This window comes from Somniosus microcephalus, chromosome 4, assembly GCF_052327205.1.
Source record: "Somniosus microcephalus isolate GS21.2 chromosome 4, FLI_Smic_1.0, whole genome shotgun sequence".
In the NCBI taxonomy this organism is placed as follows: domain Eukaryota; kingdom Metazoa; phylum Chordata; class Chondrichthyes; order Squaliformes; family Somniosidae; genus Somniosus; species Somniosus microcephalus.
Window position 1 is genome coordinate 5711537 of NC_140990.1, and position 27458 is coordinate 5738994.

At 55.5% G+C, this 27458-nt stretch overlaps 1 protein-coding gene across 1 annotated transcript in view; it reads right to left on the minus strand.

The window, feature by feature from the left end:
* LOC147118212 (uncharacterized) overlaps positions 1–26649 on the minus strand; it is a 58843-nt gene extending 32194 nt beyond the window's left edge. Inside the window, exons 1-6 of the mRNA XM_085984304.1 lie at positions 26591–26649; positions 26151–26255; positions 23541–23716; positions 19032–19209; positions 9220–9366; positions 545–670 (exon numbers count right to left, since the gene is read on the minus strand). Coding sequence (XP_085840430.1) covers positions 545–670; positions 9220–9366; positions 19032–19209; positions 23541–23716; positions 26151–26244 — 721 coding nt within the window. The 5' untranslated portion in view covers positions 26245–26255; positions 26591–26649. The remainder of the gene's footprint in view (positions 1–544; positions 671–9219; positions 9367–19031; positions 19210–23540; positions 23717–26150; positions 26256–26590) is intronic.
* Between the last annotated feature and the right edge of the window lie 809 nt (positions 26650–27458).

Sequence of the window (27458 nt, forward strand, 5' to 3'; positions counted from 1 at the left end):
CTGTCTCTCTCTCTCCCTCTGTCTCCTCTCTGTCTCTCTCTCTGTCTCTTCCTCCCTCTGTCTCTCTCTCTCTCTCTCTCTCTCTCTGTCTCTCTCTCTCTGTCTCTCTCTCTCTCTGTCTCTCTGTCTCTCTCTCTCTCTCTCTCTCTATGTCCCTCTCTCTCTCTTCCTCTCACTGTGTGTCTCTCTCTCGCGCTCTGTCTGTCTCTCTCTCTGTCTCTCTCTCTCTCTGTCTCTCTGTCTCTCTCTCTGTCTCTCTCTCTCTCTGTCTCTCTCACACTGTCTCTCACTCTCACTCTGTCTTTCTCTCTGTCTCTGTCTCTCCCTCCCTCTCTGTCTCTCTCTCTCTGTGTATCTCTGTCTCTCTTTCTCTCTCTGTCACTCTCTCTCTCTCTCGCTCTCTCGCTCTCTCTCACTGTCTGTTTCCCTCTATATTCCTACAGCCCTCTCCGGTACCTCAGCCTGTGAAAGCCCCAGCATGTGCTGAGCATCGGCGACCTATTCGACTTTGGCTGGGCCTGTCCGATTAACCCAGCAGACTCACCCATTGCGGCGGCCAGACGCCCATCGAAGGAGGTGAATTTTCCGCCAAGTTTGTCTTTCACAAGCCTGTGGGGAACCCTCAGCGACGAGGACCTCTGGATCTCCGCCAGGCTGTCACCCTCGCCGCCTGAAAAAATAATCCGATTCCCAGACTCAAATTTACAATTCCTTCATTTAATCATTTACTCTCAAAGGAGGAGATACTTCCTCACAGTTACAGACACCGGGCAGCCTGTCCCTATCGGAGGGGATTAACCCTCTCACCCACCTCCTCCCAGTTACAGACACCGGGCAGCCTGTTCCCTATCGGAGGGGATTAACCCTCTCACCCACCTCCTCTCAGTTACAGACACTGGGCAGCCTGTTCCCTATCGGAGGGGATTAACCCTCTCACCCACCTCCTCCCAGTCACAGACACCGGGCAGTCTGTTCCCTATCGGAGGGGATTAACCCTCTCACCCACCTCCTCCCAGTTACAGACACCGGGCAGCCTGTTCCCTATCGGAGGGGATTAACCCTCTCACCCACCTCCTCCCAGTTACAGACATCGGGCAGCCTGTTCCCTATCGGAGGGGATTAACCCTCTCACCCACCTCCTCCCAGTTACAGACATCGGGCAGCCTGTTCCCTATCGGAGGGGATTAACCCTCTCACCCACCTCCTCCCAGTTACAGACATCGGGCAGCCTGTTCCCTATCGGAGGGGATTAACCCTCTCACCCACCTCCTCCCAGTTACAGACATCGGGCAGCCTGTTCCCTATCGGAGGGGATTAATCCTCTCACCCACCTCCTCCCAGTTACAGACATCGGGCAGCCTGTTCCCTATCGGAGGGGATTAACCCTCTCACCCACCTCCTCCCAGTTACAGACATCGGGCAGCCTGTTCCCTATCGGAGGGGATTAACCCTCTCACCCACCTCCTCCCACTTACAGACATCGGGCAGCCTGTTCCCTTTCGGAGGGGATTAACCCTCTCACCCACCTCCTCCCAGTTACAGACACTGGGCAGCCAGTTCCCTATCGGAGGGGATTAACCCTCTCACCCACCCCCTCCCAGTTACAGACACCAGGCAGCCTGTTCCCTATCGGAGGGGATTAACCCTCTCACCCACCCCATCCCAGTTACAGACACTGGGCAGCCTGTTCCCTATCGGAGGGGATTAACCCTCTCACCCACCTCCTCCCAGTTACAGACATCGGGCAGCCTGTTCCCTTTCGGAGGGGATTAACCCTCTCACCCACCTCCTCCCAGTTACAGACACTGGGCAGCCAGTTCCCTATCGGAGGGGATTAACCCTCTCACCCACCTCCTCCCAGTTACAGACACTGGGCAGCCTGTTCACTATCGGAGGGGATTAACCCTCTCACCCACCTCCTCCCAGTTACAGACACTGGGCAGCCTGTTCCCTATCGGAGGGGGATTAGCCCTCTCACCCACCTCCTCCCCAGTTACAGACACCGGGCAGCCTGTTCCCTATCGGAGGGGATTAACCCTCTCACCCACCTCCTCCCAGTAACAGACACCAGGCAGCCTGTTCCCTATCGGAGGGGATTAACCCTCTCACCCACCTCCTCCCAGTTACAGACACTGGGCAGCCTGTTCCCTATCGGAGGGGATTAACCCTCACACCCACCTCCTCCCAGTTACAGACACTGGGCAGCCTGTTCCCTATCGGAGGGGATTAACCCTCTCACCCACCTCTCCCAGTTACAGACACCGGGCAGGCTGTTCCCTATCGGAGGGGATTAACCCTCTCACCCACCTCCTCCCAGTTACAGACACTGAGCAGCCTGTTTCCTATCGGAGAGGATTAACCCTCTCACCCACCTACTCCCAGTTACAGACACCGGGCAGCCAGTTCCCTATCGGAGGGGATTAACCCTCTCACCCACCTCCTCCCAGTTACAGACACCGGGCAGCGTGTTCCCTATCGGAGGGGATTAACCCTCTCACCCACCTCTCCCCAGTTACAGACACTGGGCAGCCGGTTCCCTATCGGAGGGGATTAACCCTCTCACCCACCTCCTCCCCAGTTACAGACACCGGGCAGCCTGTTCCCTATCGGAGGGGATTAACCCTCTCACCCACCTCCCCCCAGTTGCAGACACCGGGCAGCCTGTTCCCTATCAGAGGGGATTAACCCTCTCACCCACCTCCCCCCAGTTACAGACACTGGGCAGCCTGTTCCCTATCAGAGGGGATTAACCCTCTCACCCACCTCCTCCCCAGTTACAGACACTGGGCAGCCTGTTCCCTATCGGAGGGGATTAACCCTCTCACCCACCTCCTCCCAGTTAGAGATACTGGGCAGCCTGTTCCCTATCGGAGGGGATTAACCCTCTCACCCACCTCCTCCCAGTTACAGACACTGTGCAGCCTGTTCCCTATCGGAGGGGATTAACCCTCTCACCCACCTCCTCCCAGTTAGACACTGGGCAGTCTGATCCCTATCGGAGGGGATTAACCCTCTCACCCACCTCCTCCCAGTTACAGACACCGGGCAGCCTGTTGCCTATCGGAGGGGATTAACCCTCTCATCCACCTCCTCCCCAGTTACAGACGCTGGGCAGCCTGTTCCCTATCGGAGGGGATTAACCCTCTCAACCACTTCTCCCCAGTTACAGACACCGGGCAGCCTGTTCCCTATCGGAGAGGATTAACCCTCTCACCCACCTCCTCCCAGTTACAGACACCAGGCAGTCTGTTCCCTATCGGAGGGGATTAACCCTCTCACCCATCTCCTCCCAGTTACAGACACCAGGCAGTCTGTTCCCTATCGGTGGGGATTAACCCTCTCACCCACCTCCTCCCCAGTTACAGACACTGGGCAGACGGTTCCCTATCGGAGGAGATTAACCCTCTCACCCACCTCCTCCCAGTTACAGACACCGGGGCAGCCTGTTCCCTATCGGAAAGGATTAACCCTCTCACCCACCTCCTCCCCAGTTACAGACACTGGGCAGCCGGTTCCCTATCGGAGGGGATTAACCCTCTCACCCACCTCCTCCCAGTTACAGACACCGGGCAGCCTGTTCCCTATCTGAGGGAATTAACCCTCTCACCCACCTCCTCCCAGTTACAGACACCGGGCAGCCAGTTCCCTATCGGAGGGGATTAACCCTCTCACCCACCTCCTCCCAGTTACAGACACCGGGCAGCCTGTTCACTATCGGAGGGGATTAACCCTCTCACCCACCTCCTCCCAGTTACAGACACCGGGCAGCCTGTTCCCTATCGAAGGGGATTAACCCTCTCACCCACCTCCTCCCCAGTTACAGACACTGGGCAGCCAGTTCCCTATCGGAGGAGATTCACCCTCTCACCCACCTCTCCACAGTTACAGACACCGGGCAGCCTGTTCCCTATCGGAGGGGATTAACCCTCTCACCCACCTCCTCCCCAGTTACAGACACCAGGCAGCCTGTTCCCTATCGGAGGGGATTAACCCTCTCACCCACCTCCTCCCGGTTACAGACACCGGGGCAGCCTGTTCCCTATCGGAGGGGATTAACCCTCTCACCCACCTCCTCCCAGTTACAGACACCGGGCAGCCAGTTCCCTATCGGAGGGGACTAACCCTCTCACTCACCTCCTCCCAGTTACAGACACCAGGCAGCCTGTTCCCTATCGGAGGGGATTAACCTTCTCACCCACCTCCTCCCAGTTACAGACACTGGGCAGCCGGTTCCCTATCGGAGGGGATTAACCCTCTCACCCACCTCCTCCCAGTTACAGACACCGGGGCAGCCTGTTCCCTATCTGAGGGAATTAACCCTCTCACCCACCTCCTCCCCAGTTACAGACACCGGGCAGCCTGTTCCCTATCAGTGGGGATTAACCCTCTCACCCACCTCCTCCCAGTTACAGACACCGGGCAGCCAGTTCCCTATCGGAGGGGGATTAACCCTCTCACCCACCCCCTCCCAGTTACAGACACTGGGCAGCCGGTTCCCTATCGGAGGGGATTAACCCTCTCACCCACCTCCTCCCAGTTACAGACACCGGGGCAGCCTGTTCCCTATTTGAGGGAATTAACCCTCTCACCCACCTCCTCCCCAGTTACAGAGACCGGGCAGCCTGTTCCCTATCGGAGGGGATTAACCCTCTCACCCACCTCCTCCCAGTTACAGACACTGGGCAGCCTGTTCCCTATTGGAGGGGATTAACCCTCTCACCCACCTCCTCCCAGTTACAGACACCGGGCAGCCTGTTCCCTATCGGAGGGGATTAACCCTCTCACCCACCTCCTCCCAGTTAGAGACACCGGGCATCTGTTCCCTATCGGAGGGGGATTAACCCTCTCACCCACCTCTCCACAGTTACAGACACCGGGCAGCCAGTTCCCTATCGGAGGGGATTAACCCTCTCACCCACCTCCTCCCAGTTACAGACACCGGGCAGCCTGTTCCCTATCGGAGGGGATTAACCCTCTCACCCACCCCATCCCAGTTACAGACACTGGGCAGCCTGTTCCCTATCGGAGGGGATTAACCCTCTCACCCACCTCCTCCCAGTTACAGACATCGGGCAGCCTGTTCCCTTTCGGAGGGGATTAACCCTCTCACCCACCTCCTCCCAGTTACAGACACTGGGCAGCCAGTTCCCTATCGGAGGGGATTAACCCTCTCACCCACCTCCTCCCAGTTACAGACACTGGGCAGCCTGTTCACTATCGGAGGGGATTAACCCTCTCACCCACCTCCTCCCAGTTACAGACACTGGGCAGCCTGTTCCCTATCGGAGGGGGATTAGCCCTCTCACCCACCTCCTCCCCAGTTACAGACACCGGGCAGCCTGTTCCCTATCGGAGGGGATTAACCCTCTCACCCACCTCCTCCCAGTTACAGACACCAGGCAGCCTGTTCCCTATCGGAGGGGATTAACCCTCTCACCCACCTCCTCCCAGTTACAGACACTGGGCAGCCTGTTCCCTATCGGAGGGGATTAACCCTCTCACCCACCTCCTCCCAGTTACAGACACTGGGCAGCCTGTTCCCTATCGGAGGGGATTAACCCTCTCACCCACCTCTCCCAGTTACAGACACCGGGCAGGCTGTTCCCTATCGGAGGGGATTAACCCTCTCACCCACCTCCTCCCAGTTACAGACACTGGGCAGCCTGTTTCCTATCGGCGAGGATTAACCCTCTCACCCACCTACTCCCAGTTACAGACACCGGGCAGCCAGTTCCTTATCGGAGGGGATTAACCCTCTCACCCACCCCATCCCAGTTACAGACACCGGGCAGCCAGTTCCCTATCGGAGGGGATTAACCCTCTCACCCACCTCCTCCCAGTTACAGACACCGGGCAGCGTGTTCCCTATCGGAGGGGATTAACCCTCTCACCCACCTCTCCCCAGTTACAGACACTGGGCAGCCGGTTCCCTATCGGAGGGGATTAACCCTCTCATCCACCTCCTCCCCAGTTACAGACACCGGGCAGCCTGTTCCCTATCGGAGGGGATTAACCCTCTCACCCACCTCCCCCCAGTTACAGACACCGGGCAGCCTGTTCCCTATCAGAGGGGATTAACCCTCTCACCCACCTCCCCCCAGTTACAGACACTGGGCAGCCTGTTCCCTATCAGAGGGGATTAACCCTCTCACCCACCTCCTCCCCAGTTACAGACACTGGGCAGCCTGTTCCCTATCGGAGGGGATTAACCCTCTCACCCACCTCCTCCCAGTTAGAGATGCTGGGCAGCCTGTTCCCTATCGGAGGGGATTAACCCTCTCACCCACCTCCTCCCAGTTACAGGCACTGTGCAGCCTGTTCCCTATCGGAGGGGATTAACCCTCTCACCCACCTCCTCCCAGTTACAGACACTGGGCAATCTGATCCCTATCGGAGGGGATTAACCCTCTCACCCACCTCCTCCCAGTTACAGACACCGGGCAGCCTGTTCCCTATCGGAGGGGATTAACCCTCTCATCCACCTCCTCCCAGTTACAGACACTGGGCAGCCTGTTCCCCATCGGAGGGGATTAACCCTCTCAACCACTTCTCCCCAGTTACGGACACCGGGCAGCCTGTTCCCTTTCGGAGAGGATTAACCCTCTCACCCACCTCCTCCCAGTTACAGACACCAGGCAGTCTGTTCCCTATCGGAGGGGATTAACCCTCTCACCCATCTCCTCCCAGTTACAGACACCAGGCAGTCTGTTCCCTATCGGTGGGGATTAACCCTCTCACCCACCTCCTCCCCAGTTACAGACACTGGGCAGACGGTTCCCTATCGGAGGAGATTAACCCTCTCACCCACCTCCTCCCAGTTACAGACACCGGGGCAGCCTGTTCCCTATCGGAAAGGATTAACCCTCTCACCCACCTCCTCCCCAGTTACAGACACTGGGCAGCCGGTTCCCTATCGGAGGGGATTAACCCTCTCACCCACCTCCTCCCAGTTACAGACACCGGGCAGCCTGTTCCCTATCTGAGGGAATTAACCCTCTCACCCACCTCCTCCCAGTTACAGACACCGGGCAGCCAGTTCCCTATCGGAGGGGATTAACCCTCTCACCCACCTCCTCCCAGTTACAGACACCGGGCAGCCTGTTCACTATCGGAGGGGATTAACCCTCTCACCCACCTCCTCCCAGTTACAGACACCGGGCAGCCAGTTCCCTATCGGAGGGGACTAACCCTCTCACTCACCTCCTCCCAGTTACAGACACCAGGCAGCCTGTTCCCTATCGGAGGGGATTAACCCTCTCACCCACCCCCTCCCAGTTACAGACACCGGGGCAGCCTGTTCCCTATCTGAGGGGATTAACCCTCTCACCCACCCCCTCCCAGTTACAGACACTGGGCAGCCGGTTCCCTATCGGAGGGGATTAACCCTCTCACCCACCTCCTCCCAGTTACAGACACCGGGGCAGCCTGTTCCCTATCTGAGGGAATTAACCCTCTCACCCACCTCCTCCCAGTTACAGACACCGGGCAGCCTGTTCCCTATCAGTGGGGATTAACCCTCTCACCCACCCCCTCCCAGTTACAGACACCGGGCAGCCTGTTCCCTATCGGAGGGGATTAACCCTCTCACCCACCTCCTCCCCAGTTACAGACACCGGGCAGCCTGTTCCCTATCAGTGGGGATTAACCCTCTCACCCACCTCCTCCCAGTTACAGACACCGGGCAGCCAGTTCCCTATCGGAGGGGATTAACCCTCTCACCCACCTCTCCCCAGTTACAGACACCGGGCAGTCTGTTCCCTATCGGAGGGGATTAACCCTCTCACCCACCTCCTCCCAGTTACAGACACCGGGGCAGCCTGTTCCCTATTTGAGGGAATTAACCCTCTCACCCACCTCCTCCCCAGTTACAGACACCGGGCAGCCTGTTCCCTATCAGTGGGGATTAACCCTCTCACCCACCTCCCCCCAGTTACAGACACCGGGCAGCCTGTTCCCTATCGGAGGGGATTAACCCTCTCACCCACCTCCTCCCAGTTACAGACACCGGGCAGCGTGTTCCCTATCGGAGGGGATTAACCCTCTCACCCACATCCCCCCAGTTACAGACACCGGGCAGCCTGTTCCCTATCGGAGGGGATTAACCCTCTCACCCACCTCCTCCCAGTTACAGACACCGGGCAGCCTGTTCCCTATCGGAGGGGATTAACCCTCTCACCCACCTCCTCCCAGTTACAGACACCAGGCAGCCTGTTCCCTATCGGAGGGGATTAACCCTCTCACCCACCTCCTCCCAGTTACAGACACCGGGCAGCGTGTTCCCTTTCGGAGGGGATTAACCCTCTCACCCACCTCCTCCCCAGTTACAGACACCGGGCAGCCTGTTCCCTATCGGTAGGGACTAACCCTCTCACCCACCTCCTCCCAGTTACAGACACCAGGCAGCCTGTTCCCTATCGGAGGGGATTAACCCTCTCACCCACCTCCTCCCAGTTATAGACACCGGGCAGCCTGTTCCCTATCAGAGAGGATTAACCCTCTCACCCACCTCCTCCCCAGTTACAGACACCGGGCAGCCTGTTCCCTATCGGTAGGGATTAACCCTCTCACCCACCTCCTCCCAGTTACAGACACCGGGCAGTCTGTTCCCTATCGGAGGGGATCAACCCTCTCACTCACCTCCTCCCAGTTACAGACACCGGGCAGCCTGTTCCCTATCGGAGGGGATTAACCCTCTCACCCACCTCCTCCCAGTTATAGACACCGGGCAGCCTGTTCCCTATCGGAGAGGATTAACCCTCTCACCCACCTCCTCCCCAGTTACAGACACCGGGCAGCCTGTTCCCTATCGGTAGGGATTAACCCTCTCACCCACCTCCTCCCAGTTACAGACACCGGGCAGTCTGTTCCCTATCGGAGGGGATCAACCCTCTCACTCACCTCCTCCCAGTTACAGACACCGGGCAGTCTGTTCCCTATCGGAGGGGATCAACCCTCTCACTCACCTCCTCCCAGTTACAGACACCGGGCAGCCTGTTCCCTATCGGAGGGGATTAACCCTCTCACCCACCCCCTTCCAGTTACAGACACCGGGCAGCCAGTTCCCTATCGGAGGGGACTAACCCTCTCACTCACCTCCTCCCAGTTACAGACACCGGGGCAGCCTGTTCCCTATCGGTGGGGATTAACCCTCTCACCCACCTCTCCCCAGTTACAGACACCGGGGCAGCGTGTTCCCTATCGGAGGGGATTAACCATTACCTCGCTGCTCGCACGGGCTGGGCGCTGCTGATGATTCCTCCCTTCGTCTCCCTTCGTTGTTGCCGATTTCTGCTGTGCCCTTCTCGCTGTACTGTGACCTCTTGCTCCTCCTGGGTTTGATGGGTGGCTTCCTGGGCTGTACCTTCTCTGCAATGAGGAACAGGGAACAACTCCCATTTATACAGCACCTTTAACACAGTAGAACGCCCCAAGGCCCTTCACAGGGAGCGTAAATCAAATACAAATTTGACACCGAACCAGCTAGGGAGATATTGGGACCGGTGACCAAAAGCCGGGACAAAGAGCGAGGCTTTGAGGAGCCTCTTAAAGTCAAAGAGTTACACAGCACAGAAAGAGGCCCTTCGGCCCATCATGTCCGTGCCAGCCATCAAGCCCTGTCTATTCTAATCCCATTATCCAGCACTTGGTCCATAGCCTTGTATGCTATGGCGTTTCAAGTGCTCATCTAAATGTTGTGAGGGTTCCTGCCTCTCTCAGGCAGTGAGTTCCAGATTCCAACCACCCTCTGGGTGAAAAAGTTTTTCCTCAAATCCCCTCTAAACCTCCTGCCCCTTACCTTGAAACTATGCCCCCTGGTTATTGACCCATCTACTAAGGGGAAAAGTTCCTTTCTATCTACCCTATCTATGCCCCTCATAATTTTGTACACCTCAATCAGGTCCCCCCTCAGCCTTCTCTGCTCTAAGGAAAACAACCCCAGCCTGTCCAGTCTCTCTTCATAGCTGAAGCGCTCCAGCCCAGGTAACATCCTGGTGAATCTCCACTGCACCCTCTCCAATGCAATCAATTCAATTCAATTCGCTTTATTGGCATGACAAGGTACATCTTATGTTGCCAAAGCATCGAAAAACATTTATGGTTGAACACATAAACGCAGATCTATCCATACAGTGTATAAACAGATATATCCCTGAGTGTATAAATATACATTCGTATAATTTGTATATACTCTTTTCTTAGGTTTACTGGTTGTCCCTCTGTTTATGGCAAGCTGTAACATAGTGTGCCGCTAAGGTTACACAATTTCTCTGTTCCCCTAGTAGGTATGGGAGTTTTTGGTCGTCATTCAAATTTCTGAATTCCGGGCATATTTGTGTGAATTTTGGGTAGAAATTCTCCCTTATGCCCTGATATTTTCCACAAGCTGTGAGGAAGTGCATCTCTGTCTCCACCACTCCCTGACTGCAGTGAGAGCATATCCTGTCCTCTCTTGGTAGCCGGGTCTGCCTGTGTCTGCCTTTTTCGATCGCTACGCTATGTTCACTAAGTCTGTACCTTGTCAAGGTTTTTCTCAGTTTGTTATCCTTTACCATGGTCAGGTATTCAGCCATGTTGTATTGTCTGTTTAGGGCCAAGTAGCAATTGAGTTTGTTTTGGGTTTTTGTTGTTTCTGCCCAATATGACAGATATTTTTCCTTTTGCTTAGTGACAATTGTGTTGGGTCGAGTTCTCTGTGCTACGATGTCACTGTCCTGGGGCTGGTTATTGTTAGTAGTGTTAGTAGTTACTTCACTGAGTCCCAGGACTAGTTGACTGAGGGTATTCTTCTTTATGGTCCTCTCTTGGCATTTCAGGGCTTCATAATGATAGCAGTGGGGGTTGCTCATTTTTAGGTGTTTCCAAAATTTGGTGGTACTTTTTTGGATAGTGATTATTAATGGATATTGGCCTAGTTCTGCCCTGCATGCATTGTTTACGGTCTTCCTTTGGGTCCGGAGGATACTTTTACAGAATTCTGCATGTAGGATCTCAATGGGGTGTTTGTCCCATTTTGCGAATTCTTGTTGTGTTAGCGGTCCCCACAACTCACTGCCATAGAGTGGCATCCTTCCTATAGTGTGGCGACCAGAACTGCACACAGTATTCCAGCTGTGGCCTAACTAGCGTTTTGTACAGCTCCATCATAACCTCCCTGCTCTTATATTCTATGCCTCGGCTAATGAAGGCAAGTATCCCATATGCCTTTTTAACCACCTTATCCACCTGTCCTGCTGCCTTCAGGGATCTATGTACATGCACACCAAGGTCCCTCTGATCCTCTGTCCTTCCTAGGGTCCTACCGTTCATTGTGTAGTCCCTTGCCTTGCCTTCAAGGAGGAGAGCGAGGTAGAAATGCGGCGAGGTTTCCGGAGGGAATTCCAGTGCTCAGGGCCCAAGGCAGCTGAAGGCACGGCTGTCAATGTTGGAGCGATGGAAATTCAGGGGGGACGCGCTAGAGGCCAGAATTGGAGGAGCGCCGAGATCTCGGAGGGTTGTAGGGGCCGGAGGAGGTTACAGCGACAGGGAGGGGGATGAGGGCCACGGAGGGATTTTGAACAGGAGGATGGGGGAGAATGGGGAAATGGACAGAGGGGGAAGGGACTGAGGCAGAGGGGCGTTATTTCAGAGAGAGAGCACGGCGGGGGGGGGGGCGATGGGAATGGGGAAAGGGAAAAATCTCTTTGTGAAGTGTAGTCACTGTTGTAATGTCGGTAGGAAATGCGGCAGCCAACTTGCGCACAGCAAGCTCCCACAAACAGCAATGTGATAATGACCAGATAACGCTGGTTGAGGGATAAAATATTGGCCCCAGGACAGCGGGGAGAACTCTCCCTTGCTCTTACATAGAAACATAGAAGAAAGGAGCAGGAGTAGGCCATTCGGCCCCTTGAGCCTGCTCCGCCATTCAATGCGATCATGGCTGATCATCCAAATTCAGTACCCGGTCCCTGCCTTCTCCCCATATCCCCATATCCCTTTAGCCTTAAGAAATATATCTAACTCCTTCTTGAATATATTTAATGAATTGGCCTCTACTGCCTTCTGTGGTAGAGAATTCCACAGGTTCACCACTCGCTGGGTGAAGAAATTCCTCCTCATCTCTGTCCTAAATGGCCTACCCCTTATCCTTAGACTGTGACCCCTGGTTCTGGACTCCCCTGCCATCGGGAAACATCCTTCCTGCCACTAGTCTCTCTAGTCCTGTTAGAATTTTATAAGTTTCAATGAGATCCCCTCTCATTCTTCTAAACTCCAGCGAGTATAAGCCCAATCGACCCAATCTCTCCTCATACGTCATTCCTGCCATCCCAGGTATCAGCCTGGTGAATCTTCGCTGCACTCCCTCCATGGCAAGAACATCCTTCCTCAGATAAGGCGAGCAAAACTGCACACAATACTCAAGGTGTGGTCGCACCAAGGCCCTGTACAACTGCAGCAAGACATCCTTGTTCCTGTACTCGAACCCTCTCGCTACGAAGGCCAACATACCATTTGCCTTCTTAACCGCCTGCTGCACCTGCATGCTTACCTTCAAAGCTGTGTTGAGGAGTTTTGGGTACTGAGCAGCACTTTGCAGGTTCATTTTGATTTGACCTTCTTTGCATCGATTTAGAAGCGACTGTGGGGGCTGCACTCTGAGCTCTTTCCCTGGGCCTCTCCATTGTTCTTTCCAGCAGATTTGATGTACAGGGATCCACTCACTGAGAGACAGGCCTAGATACTGAATACAGGCCTCACTAACAGGCCCAGGGATCCACTCACTGAGAGACAGGCCTAGATACTGAATACAGGCCTCAGTAACAGGCCCAGGGATCCACTCACTGAGAGACAGGCCTAGATACTGAATACAGGCCTCACTAACAGGCCCAGGGATGCCCTCAATGAGAGACAGGCCTAGATATTGAATACAGGCCTCAGTAACAGACCCAGGGATCCACTCACTGAGAGACAGGCCTAGATACTGAATACAGACCTCAGTAAAAGGCCCAGGGATCCCCTCACTGAGAAACAGGCCTAGATACTGAATACAGGCCTCAGTAACACCCCCAGGGATCCACTCGCTGAGAGACAGGCCTAGATACTGAATACAGACCTCAGTAACAGGCCCAGGGCTCCACTCACTGAGAGACAGGCCTAGATACTGAATGCAGACCTCAGGAACACCCCCAGGGATCCACTCGCTGAGAGACAGGCCTAGATACTGAATACAGGCCTGAGTAACAGGCCCAGGGATCCACTCACTGAGAGACAGGCCTAGAGACTGAATACAGGCCTCACTAACAGGCCCAGGGATCCACTCGCTGAGAGACAGGCCTAGAAACTGAATACAGGCCTCACTAACAGGCCCAGGGATCCACTCGCTGAGAGACAGGCCTAGAGACTGAATACAGGCCTCAGTAACACGCCCAGGGCTCCACTCACTGAGAGACAGGCCTAGATACTGAATACAGGCCTCACTAACAGGCCCAGGGATCCCCTCACTGAGAGACAGGCCTAGATACTGAATACAGGCCTCAGTAACAGGCCCAGGGATCCCCTCACTGAGAGACAGGCCTAGATACTGAATACAGGCCTCACTAACAGGCCCAGGGATCCACTCACTGAGAGACAGGCCTAGATACTGAATACAGGCCTGAGTAACAGGCCCAGGGATCCACTCACTGAGAGACAGGCCTAGAGACTGAATACAGGCCTCACTAACAGGCCCAGGGTTCCACTCGCTGAGAGACAGGCCTAGAAACTGAATACAGGCCTCAGTAACACGCCCAGGAATCCACTCACTGAGAGACAGGCCTAGATACTGTATACAGGCCTCATTAACAGGCCCAGGAATCCACTCACTGAGAGACAGGCCAAGATACTGAATACAGGCCTCAGTAACAGACCCAGGGATCCACTCACTGAGAGACAGGCCTAGATATTGAATACAGGCCTCAGTAACAGACGCAGGGATCCACTCACTGAGAGACAGTCCTAGATACTGAATACAGGCCTCAGTAAAACCCCCAGGGATCTACTGAGTGCCAGACCTGCCTAGATACAGAATATAGGCCTCAGTAAAGCCCCCAGGGATCTACTGACTGAGAGTCAGGCCTAGATACTGAATGCAGGCCTCAGTAACACCCGCAAGGATGTACTGACTGAGAGACAGGCCTAGATACTGAATACAGGCCTCAGTAAAAACCCCAGGGATCCACTCGCTAACAGACAGGCCTAGGTACAGAATACAGGCCTCGGTAACAGGCTCAGGCATCCACTCGCTGAAAGAAAGGCCTAGATACTGAATACAGGCCTCACTAACAGGCCCAGGAATCCACTCACTGAGAGACATGCCTAGATACTGAATACAGGCCCCAGTAACAGGCCCAGGGATCCATTCACTAAGACAGGCCTAGATCCCGACCACAGGCCCTCGGTAACCACCAGGAATCCACTCGCTGAGAGACAGGCCTAGATACTGATTACAGGCCTCAGTAACAGGCCCAGGGATCCATTCACTGAGACAGGCCTAGATCCCAACTACAGGCTCTTGGTAACCACCAGGAATCCACTCACTGAGAGACAGGCCTAGATACTGAATACAGGCCTCAGTAACAGGCCCAGGGGTCCACTCTGTGAGAGACAGGACTAGATACTGAATACAGGCCTGAGTAACAGGCCCAGGGATCTACTGACTGAGAGACAGGCCTAGATACTGAATACAGGCCTCATTAACAGGCCCAGGGATCCACTCACTGAGAGACAGGCCTAGATACTGAATACAGGCCTCACTAACAGGCCCAGGGATCCACTCAATGAGAGACAGGCCTAGATATTGAATACAGGCCTTAGTAACAGACCCAGGGATCCACTCACTGAGAGACAGGCCTAGATACTGAATACAGGCCTCAGTAAAACCCCCAGGGATCCACTCACTGAGAGACAGGCCTCGATACTGAATACAGGCCTCAGTAACAGACCCAGGGATCCACTCAATGAGAGACAGGCCTCGATACTGAATATAGGTCTGAGTAACACCCCCAGGGATCTACTGACTGAGAGACAGGCCTAGATATTGAATACAGGCCTCAGTAACAGGCCCAGGGATCCACTCACTGAGAGACAGGCCTAGATACTGAATACAGGCCTCAGTAACAGACCCAGGGATACACTCACTGAGAGACAGGCCTAGATACTGAATACAGGCCTCAGTAACAGGCCCAGGGATCCATTCACTGAGAGACAGGCCTAGATACTGAATATAGGTCTGAGTAACACCCCCAGGGATCTACTGACTGAGAGACAGGCCTAGATATTGAATACAGGCCTCAGTAACAGGCCCAGGGCTCCACTTACTGAGAGACAGGCCTAGATACTGAATACAGGCCTCAGTAACAGACCCAGGAATCCACTCACTGACAAACAGGCCTAGATACTGAATTCAGGCCTGAGTAACAGGCCCAGGGATCCACTCGCTGAGAGACAGGCCTAGAGACTGAATACAGGCCTCACTAACAGGCCCAGGGATCCACTCACAGAGAGACAGGCCTAGATACTGAATACAGGACTCAGTAACACCCTCAGGTATCTACTGACTGAGAGACAGGCCTAGATACTGAATACGAGCCTCATTAACAGGCCCAGGGATCCACTCACTGAGAGACAGGCCTAGATACTGAATACAGGCCTCACTAACAGGCCCAATGATCCACTCACTGAGAGACAGGCCTAGACACTGAATACAGGCCTCAGTAACACCCCAGGGACCCACTCACTGAGAGATAGGCCTAGATACTGAATGCAGGCCTCAGTAACAGGCCCAGGGATGCACTGACTGAGAGACAGGCCTAGATACTGAATGCAGGCCTCAGTAACAGGCCCAGGGATCCACTCACTGAGAGACAGGCCTAGATACTGAATATAGGCCTCAGTAACTGGCCCAGGAATCCACTTGCTGAGAGACAGGCCTAGATACTGAATACAGGCCTCAGTAACAGGCCCAGGGCTCCACTCACTGAGAGACAGGTCTAGATATTAAATATAGGCCTCAGTAACAGACCCAGGGATCCACTCACTGAGAGACAGTCCTAGATACTGAATACAGGCCTCAGTAAAAACCCCAGGGATCTACTGAGTGCCAGACCTGCCTAGATACAGAATATAGGCCTCAGTAAAGCCCTCAGGGATCTACTGACTGAGAGTCAGGCCTAGATACTGAATGCAGGCCTCAGTAACACCCGCAAGGATCTACTGACTGAGAGACAGGCCTAGATACTGTATACAGGCCTCAGTAAAAACCCCAGGGATCCACTCGCTAACAGACAGGCCTAGGTACAGAATACAGGCCTCGGTAACAGACCCAGGAATCCACTCGCTGCACGACATGCCTAGATACTGAATACAGGCCCCAGTAACAGGCCCAGGGATCCATTCACTAAGACAGGCCTAGATCCCGACCACAGGCCCTCGGTAACCACCAGGAATCCACTCGCTGAGAGACAGGCCTAGATACTGATTACAGGCCTCAGTAACAGGCCCAGGGATCCATTCACTGAGACAGGCCTAGATCCCAACTACAGGCTCTTGGTAACCACCAGGAATCCACTCACTGAGAGACAGGCCTAGATACTGAATACAGGCCTCAGTAACAGGCCCAGGGATCCCCTCACTGAGAGACAGGCCTAGATACTGAATACAGGCCTCACTAACAGGCCCAGGGATCCCCTCAATGAGAGACTGGCCTAGATACTGAATACAGGCCTCAGTAACAGGCCCAGGGATCCACTCGCTGAGAGAGAGGCCTAGATACTGAATACAGGCCTCATTAACAGGCCCAGGGATCCACTCACTGAGACAGGCCTAGATACTGAATACAGGCCTCATTAACAGGCCCAGGGATCCACTCACTGAGAGACAGGCCTAGATACTGAATACAGGCCTCAGTAACAGGCCCAGGGATCCAATCACTGAGAGACAGGCCTAGATACTGAATACAGGCCTCAGTAACACCCCAGGGATCCACTCACTGAGAGACAGGCCTAGATACTGAATACAGGCCTCAGTAACAGGCCCAGGGATCCCCTCAATGAGAGACTGGCCTAGATACTGAATACAGGCCTCAGTAACACCCCCAGGGCTCCACTCACTGAGAGACAGGCCTAGATACTGAATACAGGCCTCAGTAACACCCCCAGGGATCCACTCGCTGAGAGGGAGTCCTAGATACTGAATACAGGCCTCAGTAACAGGCCCAGGGATCCACTTGATGAGAGACAGACCTAGATACTGAATACAGGCCTCAGTAACAGGCCCAGGGATCCACTCACTGAGAGACAGGCCTAGATACTGAATACAGGCCTCAGTAACACCCCCAGGGATCCACTCGCTGAGAGACAGGTCTAGATACTGAATACAGGCCTCAGTAACACCCCCAGGGATCCACTCACAGAGAGACAGGTCTAGATACTGAATACAGGCCTCAGTAACACCCCCAGGGATCCACTCGCTGAGGGACAGTCCTAGATACTGAATACAGCGAATGGGCCATTGATTATTCTGTGTCTAATGCACCCGTTATTGATTCCAACCGATTTTGTGCGTTAAATTTAATCCCCTGCTTTTCTTTCTCCTCTGTCGCAGGGCCTTGTTCCAGGGACTGAATTCCAACACGCACATCACAGGCCTTCAGCTAGACCTGAGCAACTGCGAGGTAATCCTGTACCACCGTCAGTTTATTAAAATGGCAGACAGGCCCCACCTACGTGCGGCATTGTTGCGTCCAATTCTGGACACCGCCCTTGAGGGAAGGATGTCAAGGCCTTGGAGAGGGTGCAGAGGAGATTGACCAGAATGGTACCAGGGATGAGGGACTTCAGTTACGTGGAGAGACTGGAGAAGCAGGGATTGTTCTCCTTAGAGCAGAGAAGGTTAAGGGGAGATTGACCAGAATGGTACCAGGGATGAGGGACTTCAGTTATGTGGAGAGACTGGAGAAGCTGGGATTGTTCTCCTTAGAGCAGAGAAGGTTAAGGGGAGATTGACCAGAATGGTACCAGGGATGAGGGACTTCAGTTACGTGGAGAGACTGGAGAAGCTGGGATTGTTCTCCTTGGAGCAGAGAAGGTTAAGGGGAGATTGACCAGAATGGTACCAGGGATGAGGGACTTCAGTTATGTGGAGAGACTGGAGAAGCTGGGATTGTTCTCCTTAGAGCAGAGAAGGTTAAGGGGAGATTGACCAGAATGGTACCAGGGATGAGGGACTTCAGTTATGTGGAGAGACTGGAGAAGCTGGGGTTGTTCTCCTTAGAGCAGAGAAGGTTAAGGGGAGATTGACCAGAATTTTATAAGTTTCAATGAGATCCCCTCTCATTCTTCTAAACTCCAGCGAGTACAAGCCCAATCGACCCAATCTCTCCTCATACGTCATTCCTGCCATCCCAGGTATCAGCCTGGTGAATCTTCGCTGCACTCCCTCCATGGCAAGAACATCCTTCCTCAGATAAGGCGACCAAAACTGCACACAATACTCAAGGTGTGGTCTCACCAAGGCCCTGTACAACTGCAGCAAGACATCCTTGTTCCTGTACTCAAACCCTCTCGCTACGAAGGCCAACATACCATTTGCCTTCTTAACCGCTTGCTGCACCTGCATGCTTACCTTCAGCGACTGGTGCACAAGGACACCCAGGTCTCGTTGCACTTCCCCTTCTCCCAATCTATTGCCCTTCAGATAATAATCTGCCTTCCTGTTTTTGACACCAAAGTGGATAACCTATCATTTATCCACGTTATAGTGCTTCTTCAAGCAGTGTCTGAGGGATCTTTTCTGTCCACCTGAGAGGGCAGACAGGGGGGGCCTTGGTTTCACGTCTGATCCCGAAAGACGGGACGATGGGATTAAGGCGCGAGCTCCCTCAGCAAGCGAGGCCGCGGTGGCGGGGGGGGGGGGGGCGGGGGGGGCGATTGTGATGGGCGGAATGGCCTCCTCCTACGCTGCTGAGCTCCGAGATTCCACGCGTTCGAATCCTGTCCACGTAACAAGGGTCTCACCTCCGGGGGTTGATGGTCCTTCGCCCTCCTCCTCCTCCTCCTCTTGCCCCCGTGTCTGGAGACCATGGTCGCCGTCTTCCTCCTCCCCCTCCTCCTCCTCCACGGTGCTCTTGCTTCCCGCTGGGGGTGGGGCTGGTGGTCTTGGGGGCTGGGGGGTCTCCGCGACCCTGTCTTTGGGCTGTGCGTGGGGAGGGGAGCGGGGGGGGGGGGTGGGGTGGGGGGAGAGAAAGGATATCGGTTAATACCAGGGATTCCCTTTTAAGGGGGAATCTTGAGATGGACTCGAGCCCCCCCAATTTGGGGAGTCCCTTCCCACTCGGGGGTCTATTGATACAGTCACTCAGCAATCAGGAGGGTCCCCGTACACACCGGCTCCCCATTCAATGGGGTCTACACCCCATCACTCCCCATTCAAAGGGGTCTCCACAGCATCACTCCCCATTCAAAGGGGTCTACACCCCATCACTCCCCATTCAAAGGGGTCTCCAGACCATCTCTCCCCATTCAAAGGGGGTGCCACACCATCACTCCCCATTCAAAGGGGTCTCCATTCCATCTCTCCCCATTCAAAGTGGTCTACACCCCATCCCTCCCCATTCAAAGGGGTCGACACCCCATCACTCCCCATTCAAAGGGGTCTACACCCCATCACGCCCCATTCAAAGTGGTCTCCACACCATCCCTCCCCATTCAAAGGGGTCTACACCCCATCACTCCCCATTCAAAGGGGTCTCCACACTATCCCTCCCCATTCAAAGGGGTCTCCACACCAACCCTCCCCATTCAAAGGGGTCTACACACCATCACTCCCCATTCAAAGGGGTCTACACACCATTGTTCCCCATTCAAAGGGGTCTCCACGCCATCGCTCCCCATTCAATGGATTGGGGAACGTTGCTTACAGGGTTGATGGTGGATAGGCAATGGCAAACATTTAAAGATCGCATGGATGAACTACAGAATTTGTTCATCCCTGTTTGGCATAAAAATTAAACTAAAAAGGTGACTCAACCGTGGCTAACAAGGGACTATGGGATAGCATAAGATCCAAGGAGAGGACATATAATTTGGCCAGAAAAAGCAGCAAACCTGAGGATTGGGAGCAGTTTAGGATTCAGCTAAGGAGGACAAAGGGATTAATTAAGAGGGGGAAAATAGATTATGAGAGTAAGCTTACAGGGAACATAAAAACTGACTGTAAAAGCTTTTATAGATATGTGAAGAGAAAAAGATTGGTGAAGTCAGGCGTAGGTCCCTTGCAGGTCCCACCAGGGCCACTCAGCTCCTGACCTCAATACAGCCTTGGTCCAAACACGGACAAAAGAGCTGATCTCAAGAGGTGAGGTGAGAGTGACTGCCCTTGACATCAAGGCAGCATTTGATCGAGTGTGGCATCAAGGAGCCCGAGCAAAACTGAAGTCAATGGGAATCAAGGGGAAAACTCTCCATTGGTTGGAATCATACCTAGCACAAAGGAAATTGGCTGTGGTTATTGGAGGTCATTCATTTCAATCACATGACATCACTGCAGGAGTTCCTCAGGGCAGTGTCCTAGGCCCAACCATCTTCAGCTGTTTCATCAATGACCTTCCCTCCATCATAAGGTCAGAAGTGGGGATGTTCGCTGATGATTGCACACTGTTCAGCACCATTCGAGACTCGTCAGATACTGACGCAGTCCGTGTCCATATGCAGCAAGACCTGGACAACATTCAGACTTGGGCTGACAAGTGGCAAGTAACATTCGCACCACACAAGTGCCAGGCAATGACCATCTCCAACAAGCGAGACTCTAACCATCTCCCCTTGACATTCAATGGCATTACCATCGCTGAATCCCCCACTATCAACATCCTGGGGGTTACCATTGATCAGAAACTGAACTGGACCAGCCATATAAATACTGTGGCTACAAGAGCGGGTCAGAGGCTGGGAATTCTGCGGCGAGTGTCTCACCTCCTGACTCCCCAAAGCCTTTCCACCATCTACAAGGCACAAGTCAGGAGTGTGATGGAATACTCTCCACTTGCCTGGATGAGTGCAGCTCCAACAACACTCAAGAAGCTCGACACCATTCAGGATAAAGCAGCCCGCTTGATTGGCACTCCATCCACCACCTTCAACATTCACTCCCTCCACCACCGGCGCACTGTGGCTGCAGTGTGTACCATCTACAAGATGCACTGCAGCAACTCGCCAAAGCTCCTTCAACAGCACCTTCCAAACCCGTGACCTCTACCACTTAGAAGGACAAGGGCAGCAGACGCATGGGAACATCACCACCTACAAGTTCCCCTCCAAGCCACACACCATCCTGACTTGGACCTGTATCGTTGTTCCTTCACTGTCGCTGGGCCAAAATCCTGGAACTCCCTTCCTAACAGCATTGTGGGTGTACCTACACCATATGGACTGCAGCGGTTCAAGAAGGCGGCTCACCACCATCTTCTCAAGGGCAATTAGGGATGGGCACTAAATGCAGGCCTAGCCAGCGACGCCCACATCCCATCAATGAATAAAAAAAAAGGTCAGAATCAGGGGAATTTATAATGGGGAACAAAGAAATGGCAGACCAATTAAATACATACTTTGGTTCTGTCTTCACAAAGGAGGACACAAATAACCTCCCAGAGATGCCGGGGAACATAGGGTCTGATAAAGGGAGGAATTGAATGAAATCAGTATTTGTAGGGAAATGGTGTTAGGGAAATTGACGGGATTGAAGGCCGATAAATCCCCAGGGCCTGATAATCTACATCCTAGGGTAATTAAGGAAGTGGCCCTAGAAATAGTAGATGCATTGCTGGTCATCTTCCAAAATTCGATAGACTCTGGAACAGTACCCATGGATTGGAGGGTAGCTAATGTTACCCCACTATTCAAAAAAGGTGGTAGAGAAAACGGGGAATTACAGACCGGTAAGCCTGACATCGGTAGTGGGGAAAATGCTAGAGTCCATTATAAAAGATGGAATAGCAGAGCACTTGGAAAACAGTGACAGGATCGGACAAAGTCAACATGGATTTACAAAAGGTAAATCATGCTTGACTAATCTACTGGAATTTTTTGAGGATGTAACTGGTAGAATAGGTATGGGAGAACCAGTGGATGTGGTGTATTTGGACTTTCAGAAGGCTTTCGATAAGGTCCCGCATAAGAGATTAGCGTGCAAAAGTTAAAGCACATGGGATTGGGGGTAAGGTACTGACTTGGATAGAGAACTGGTTGGCAGACAGGAAGCAAAGAGTTGGAATAAACGGGTCTTTTTCCGAGTGGCAGGCAGTGACTAGTAGGGTACCGCAGGGATCGGTCCTGGGACCCCAGCTATTCGCAATATATATATAAATGATCTAGACGAGGGAACTAGATGTAATATCTCCAAGTTTGCAAACGACACAAATCTGGGTGGGCGTGTGTGCTGTGAGGAGGATGCAGAGAAACTCCAGTATGATTTGGACAGGTTGGGTGATTGGGCAGAAGCGTAGCAGATGCAGTATAATGTGGATAAATGTGAGGTTATCCACTTCGATGGTAAAAACAGGAAGGCAGATTATTATCTGAACGGCAACAGATTGGGAGAAGGGGAAGTGCAACTAGACAGACTAGATGCAGGAAGGATGTTCCCGATGGTCGGGGGAGTCCAGAACCAGGGGTCACAGTCTAAGGATAAGGGGTAAGCCATTTAGGACTGAGATGAGGAGGAATTTCTTCACCCAGAGAGTGGTGAACCTGTGGAATTTTCCACCACAGAAGGCAGTTGAGGCCAATTCATTAAATATATTCAAGAAAGAGTTAGATATATTTCTTAAGGCTAAAGGGATCAAGGGATATGGGGAGAAGGCAGGGACAGGGTACTGAATTTGGATGATCAGCCATGATCTCATTGAATGGCGGAGCAGGCTCGAGGGGCCGAATGGCCGACTTCTGCTCCTATCTTCTATGTTTCAAAGTGGTCTCCACACCATACAAACCATCGCTCCCCATTCAAAGGGTCTCCACACCATCGCTCCCCATTCAAAGGGGTCTACACATCATTCCTCCCCATTCAAAGGGTCTCCACACCATCGCTCCCCATTCAAAAGGTCTCCACACCATCGCTCCCCATTTAAAGGGGTCTACACATCATTCCTCCCCATTCAAAGGGTCTCCACACCATCGCTCCCCATTCAAAGGGGTCTACACATCATTCCTCCCCATTCAAAGGGTCTCCACACCATCGCTCCCCATTCAAAAGGTCTCCACACCATCGCTCCCCATTTAAAGGGGTCTACACATCATTCCTCCCCATTCAAAGGGTCTCCACACCATCGCTCCCCATTCAAAGGGGTCTGCACACCATTGATGGAGTGGGGTTTATTCCCATTGATTTTGGCTCCTCTCCCCTTCCCCCCTCATCTCCCCACCCCTTTCCCCTCCCATCCCCCTCCCCTTCGCCCCCCCAATCCCCCACTCCTCCAGCCCTCGCCCTCCGTCTACCCCTCCCCCTCCGTCTCCCGCTCCCCTCCCCACCTTTTCCGTGCCGGCTCTCCGGTCCGAGGGGGGCATCAGGATTCTCCTCCTCTCCTTGAGGCTCCCCTCGTCCTTCCTGGACCCCCCGCAGCGGCCCGGCTCCGGCTGCGAGTCTCCGCAGCCGTTGGGTCGGGGGTCTCTCTCCGGAACCTTCTCCCCGGGACCCTCGCCGTCACCTGGGACAAAACAGCAAACACGGGTCAGAAAACCCACCGCCAGATACGGCAGGGGAGGGGGAGAGCGAGGGGGAGGGAGGGGAGGGGGAGAAGAGGAGGAGGGGAGGGGGAGGGGGAGAAGAGGAGGAGGGGAGGGGGAGGGGAGAAGAGGAGGAGGGGGAGGGGGAGAAGAAGAGGAGGAGGGGAGGGGGAGGAGAGGAGGAGGGGAGGGGGAGAAGAGGAGGAGGGGGAGGGGAGAAGAGGAGGAGGGGGAGGGGGAGAAGAGGAGGAGGGGGAGGGGGAGAAGAGGAGGAGGGGGAGGGGGAGAAGAGGAGGAGGGGGAGGGGGAGAAGGGGAGAAGAGGAGGAGGGGAGGGGGAGAAGAGGAGGAGGGGAGGGGGAGAAGAGGAGGAGGGGAGGGGGAGAAGAGGAGGAGGGGAGGGGGAGGGGGAGACGAGGAGGAGGGGAGGGGGAGGAGGGGGAGGGGGTGCGGTGGAGGGGACAGGAGGGGAGGGGAACGGTGGGGTGAGGAGGGGGAGGGGAGCGGGAGCGGAGTGGGGGAGGTGAGGGGGAGCGGGGGAGGGGGAGTGGGAGGGGGAGGTGAGGGGGATTGGTGGGAGGAGGAGGGGGGAGGAGGAGAGGGGAGGGGGAGGTGAAGGAGGGGTGGAGAGGGGGGAGGTGAGGGAGGGGGGATAGGGAGGGGGAGCGGGGGACGGGGAGGGTGAGTGGGAGTGGGGGATGAGGAGGGGGAGGTGAGGAGGAGGGGGTGAGGAGGGGGAGCGGGGGACGGGGAGGGTGAGGAGGGGGAGGGGAGGAGGAGGGGATGAGGAGGAGGAGGGGATGAGGAGGGGGAGCGGGGGACGGGGAGGGTGAGTGGGAGTGGGGTGAGGAGGGGGATGAGGAGGGGGAGGGTGAGGAGGAGGGGGTGAGGAGGGGGAGCGGGGGACGGGGAGGGTGAGGGGGTGAGGAGGGGGATGAGGAGGGGGAGGTGAGGAGGAGGGGATGAGGAGGGGGAGCGGGGGGACGGGGAGGGTGAGGAGGGGGATGGGGAGGGGGAGGTGAGGAGGGGGAGCGGGGGACGGGGAGGGTGAGGAGGGGGATGAGGAGGGGGAGGTGAGGAGGAGGGGATGAGGAGGGGGAGCGGGGGACAGGGAGGGTGAGTGGGAGTGGGGTGAGGAGGGGGATGAGGAGGAGGGGGTGAGGAGGGGGAGCGGGGGACGGAGAGGGTGAGTGGGAGGGGGTGAGGAGGGGGATGAGGAGGGGGAGGTGAGGAGGAGGGGGTGAGGAGGGGGAGCGGGGGACGGGGAGGGTGAGGAGGAGGGGGTGAGGAGGGGGATGAGGAGGGGGAGGTGAGGAGGAGGGGATGAGGAGGGGGAGCGGGGGACGGGGAGGGTGAGGAGGGGGATGAGGAGGGGGAGGTGAGGAGGAGGGGATGAGGAGGGGGAGCGGGGGACGGGGAGGGTGAGTGGGAGTGGGGTGAGGAGGGGGATGAGGAGGAGGGGGTGAGGAGGGGGAGCGGGGGACGGGGAGGGTGAGTGGGAGTGGGGTGAGGAGGGGGATGAGGAGGAGGGGGTGAGGAGGGGGAGCGGGGGACGGGGAGGGTGAGTGGGAGGGGGTGAGGAGGGGGAGGTGAGGAGGAGGGGGTGAGGAGGGGGAGCGGGGGACGGGGAGGGTGAGGAGGGGGAGGTGAGGAGGAGGGGGTGAGGAGGGGGAGCGGGGGACGGGGAGGGTGAGGAGGGGGATGAGGAGGGGGAGGTGAGGAGGAGGGGATGAGGAGGGGGAGCGGGGGACGGGGAGGGTGAGTGGGAGTGGGGTGAGGAGGGGGATGAGGAGGGGGAGGTGAGGAGGAGGGGATGAGGAGGGGGAGCGGGGGACGGGGAGGGTGAGTGGGAGTGGGGTGAGGAGGGGGAGGTGAGGAGGAGGGGGTGAGGAGGGGGATGAGGAGGGGGAGGTGAGGAGGAGGGGGTGAGGAGGGGGAGCGGGGGACGGGGAAGGTGAGTGGGAGTGGGGTGAGGAGGGGGAGCGGGGGACGGGGAGGGTGAGTGGGAGTGGGGTGAGGAGGGGGATGAGGAGGGGGAGGTGAGGAGGAGGGGGTGAGGAGGGGGAGCGGGGGACGGGGAGGGTGAGTGGGAGTGGGGTGAGGAGGGGGAGCGGGGGACGGGGAGGGTGAGTGGGCGTGGGGTGAGGAGGGGGATGAGGAGGGGGAGGTGAGGAGGAGGGGGTGAGGAGGGGGAGCGGGGGACGGGGATGGTGAGTGGGAGTGGGGTGAGGAGGGGGATGAGGAGGGGGAGGTGAGGAGGAGGGGGTGAGGAGGGGGAGCGGGGGACGGGGAGGGTGAGTGGGAGGATGAGGAGGGGGAGGTGAGGAGGAGGGGGGTGAGGAGGGGGAGCGGGGGACGGGGAGGGTGAGTGGGCGTGGGGTGAGGAGGGGGAGAGGGGGACGGTAGCGGCACTAACCTGTGGTCCAGTTGAGTTGGCAGGGCCGGGTGCTGCTCCTGTTGGGTTTAGTCTCCTGGGGGGGCGGTGGGGGAGGCGGGGGGAGAGACTTCATGTCCCTGGGCTCTGTCAGTCGAAAGGAGGGGGGGGAATAAACACGGTTAATGAGTCACAGAAACAAGTCACTTTAAACCCCCCTCTCCCCAGGCATTCGACCCCCTCTGGGGCTCAGGACAGAGATAGGGGTGGCCCCTCAGACTGAACACGCTTAGGATGGGCATACTCAGAGCAGGAAAGGCCCAGGCTCCACTCCCGGCCTGTGCCGAGTCAGCCAGCCGGGTTGTGTTGCCAGGGACAACCACTAGGGCCCTCGGTAAACCCCCAGCACTAGGCCCGTGCCCAGGGGAGAAGGGGCTGTTGTATTTATCGCCCACTTGTACCCTCGCAAGCCAAGGCCTTACCTGGGATGTCCCTGCGCCTCTCGACCTCCGGCCCGCCTTCAGACTCCGATCGCTGGGGGTCAGGAGAAAGAACAAGAGTCAAATTGGTGCAGGATTTAACACAACACAGCGCAACACAACCAGTTAGCCTAACACCTGTTGTCAAGAAATTACATGGGGGGGGGTAACGGGACGCAAAGCAACTAGCGCCCGGGTGTGGCGATGTTTGCGCCGTGCGCGAAATTGACCAGACATTTTGCGGCAGCGCTAAACACTACCGCCACCATCTCCTGCGCCCGCAGATCGTGACGTCAGTCGAGCGTGCAACGCCCTGGTAGCGCCCCGGACCGGATATTGAGTGGCGCTCCCTGCCTTACCGCCTGCCCCTCGAGCCTGCTCCGCCATTCAATGAGATCATGGCTGATCATCCAAATTCCGTACCCTGTCCCTGCCTTCTCCCCATATCCCTTGATCCCTTTAGCCTTAAGAAATATATCCAACTCCTTCTTGAATATATTTAATGAATTGACCTCTACTGCCTTGTGTGGTAGAGAATTCCACAGGTTCACCACTCTCTGGGTGAAGAAATTCCTCCTCATCTCAGTCCTAAATGGCTTACCCCTTATCTTTTAGACTGTGACCCCTGGTTCCGGACTCCCCCGCCATCGGGAACATCCTTCCTGCATCTAGTCTGTCTAGTCCTGTTAGAATTTTATACGTTTCAATGAGAACCCCTCTCATTCTTCTAAACTCCAGCGAGTACAAGCCCAATCGACCCAATCTCTCCTCATACGTCATTCCTGCCATCCCAGGTATCAGCCTGGTGAATCTTCACTGCACTCCCTCCATGGCAAGAACATCCTTCCTCAGATAAGGCGACCAAAACTGC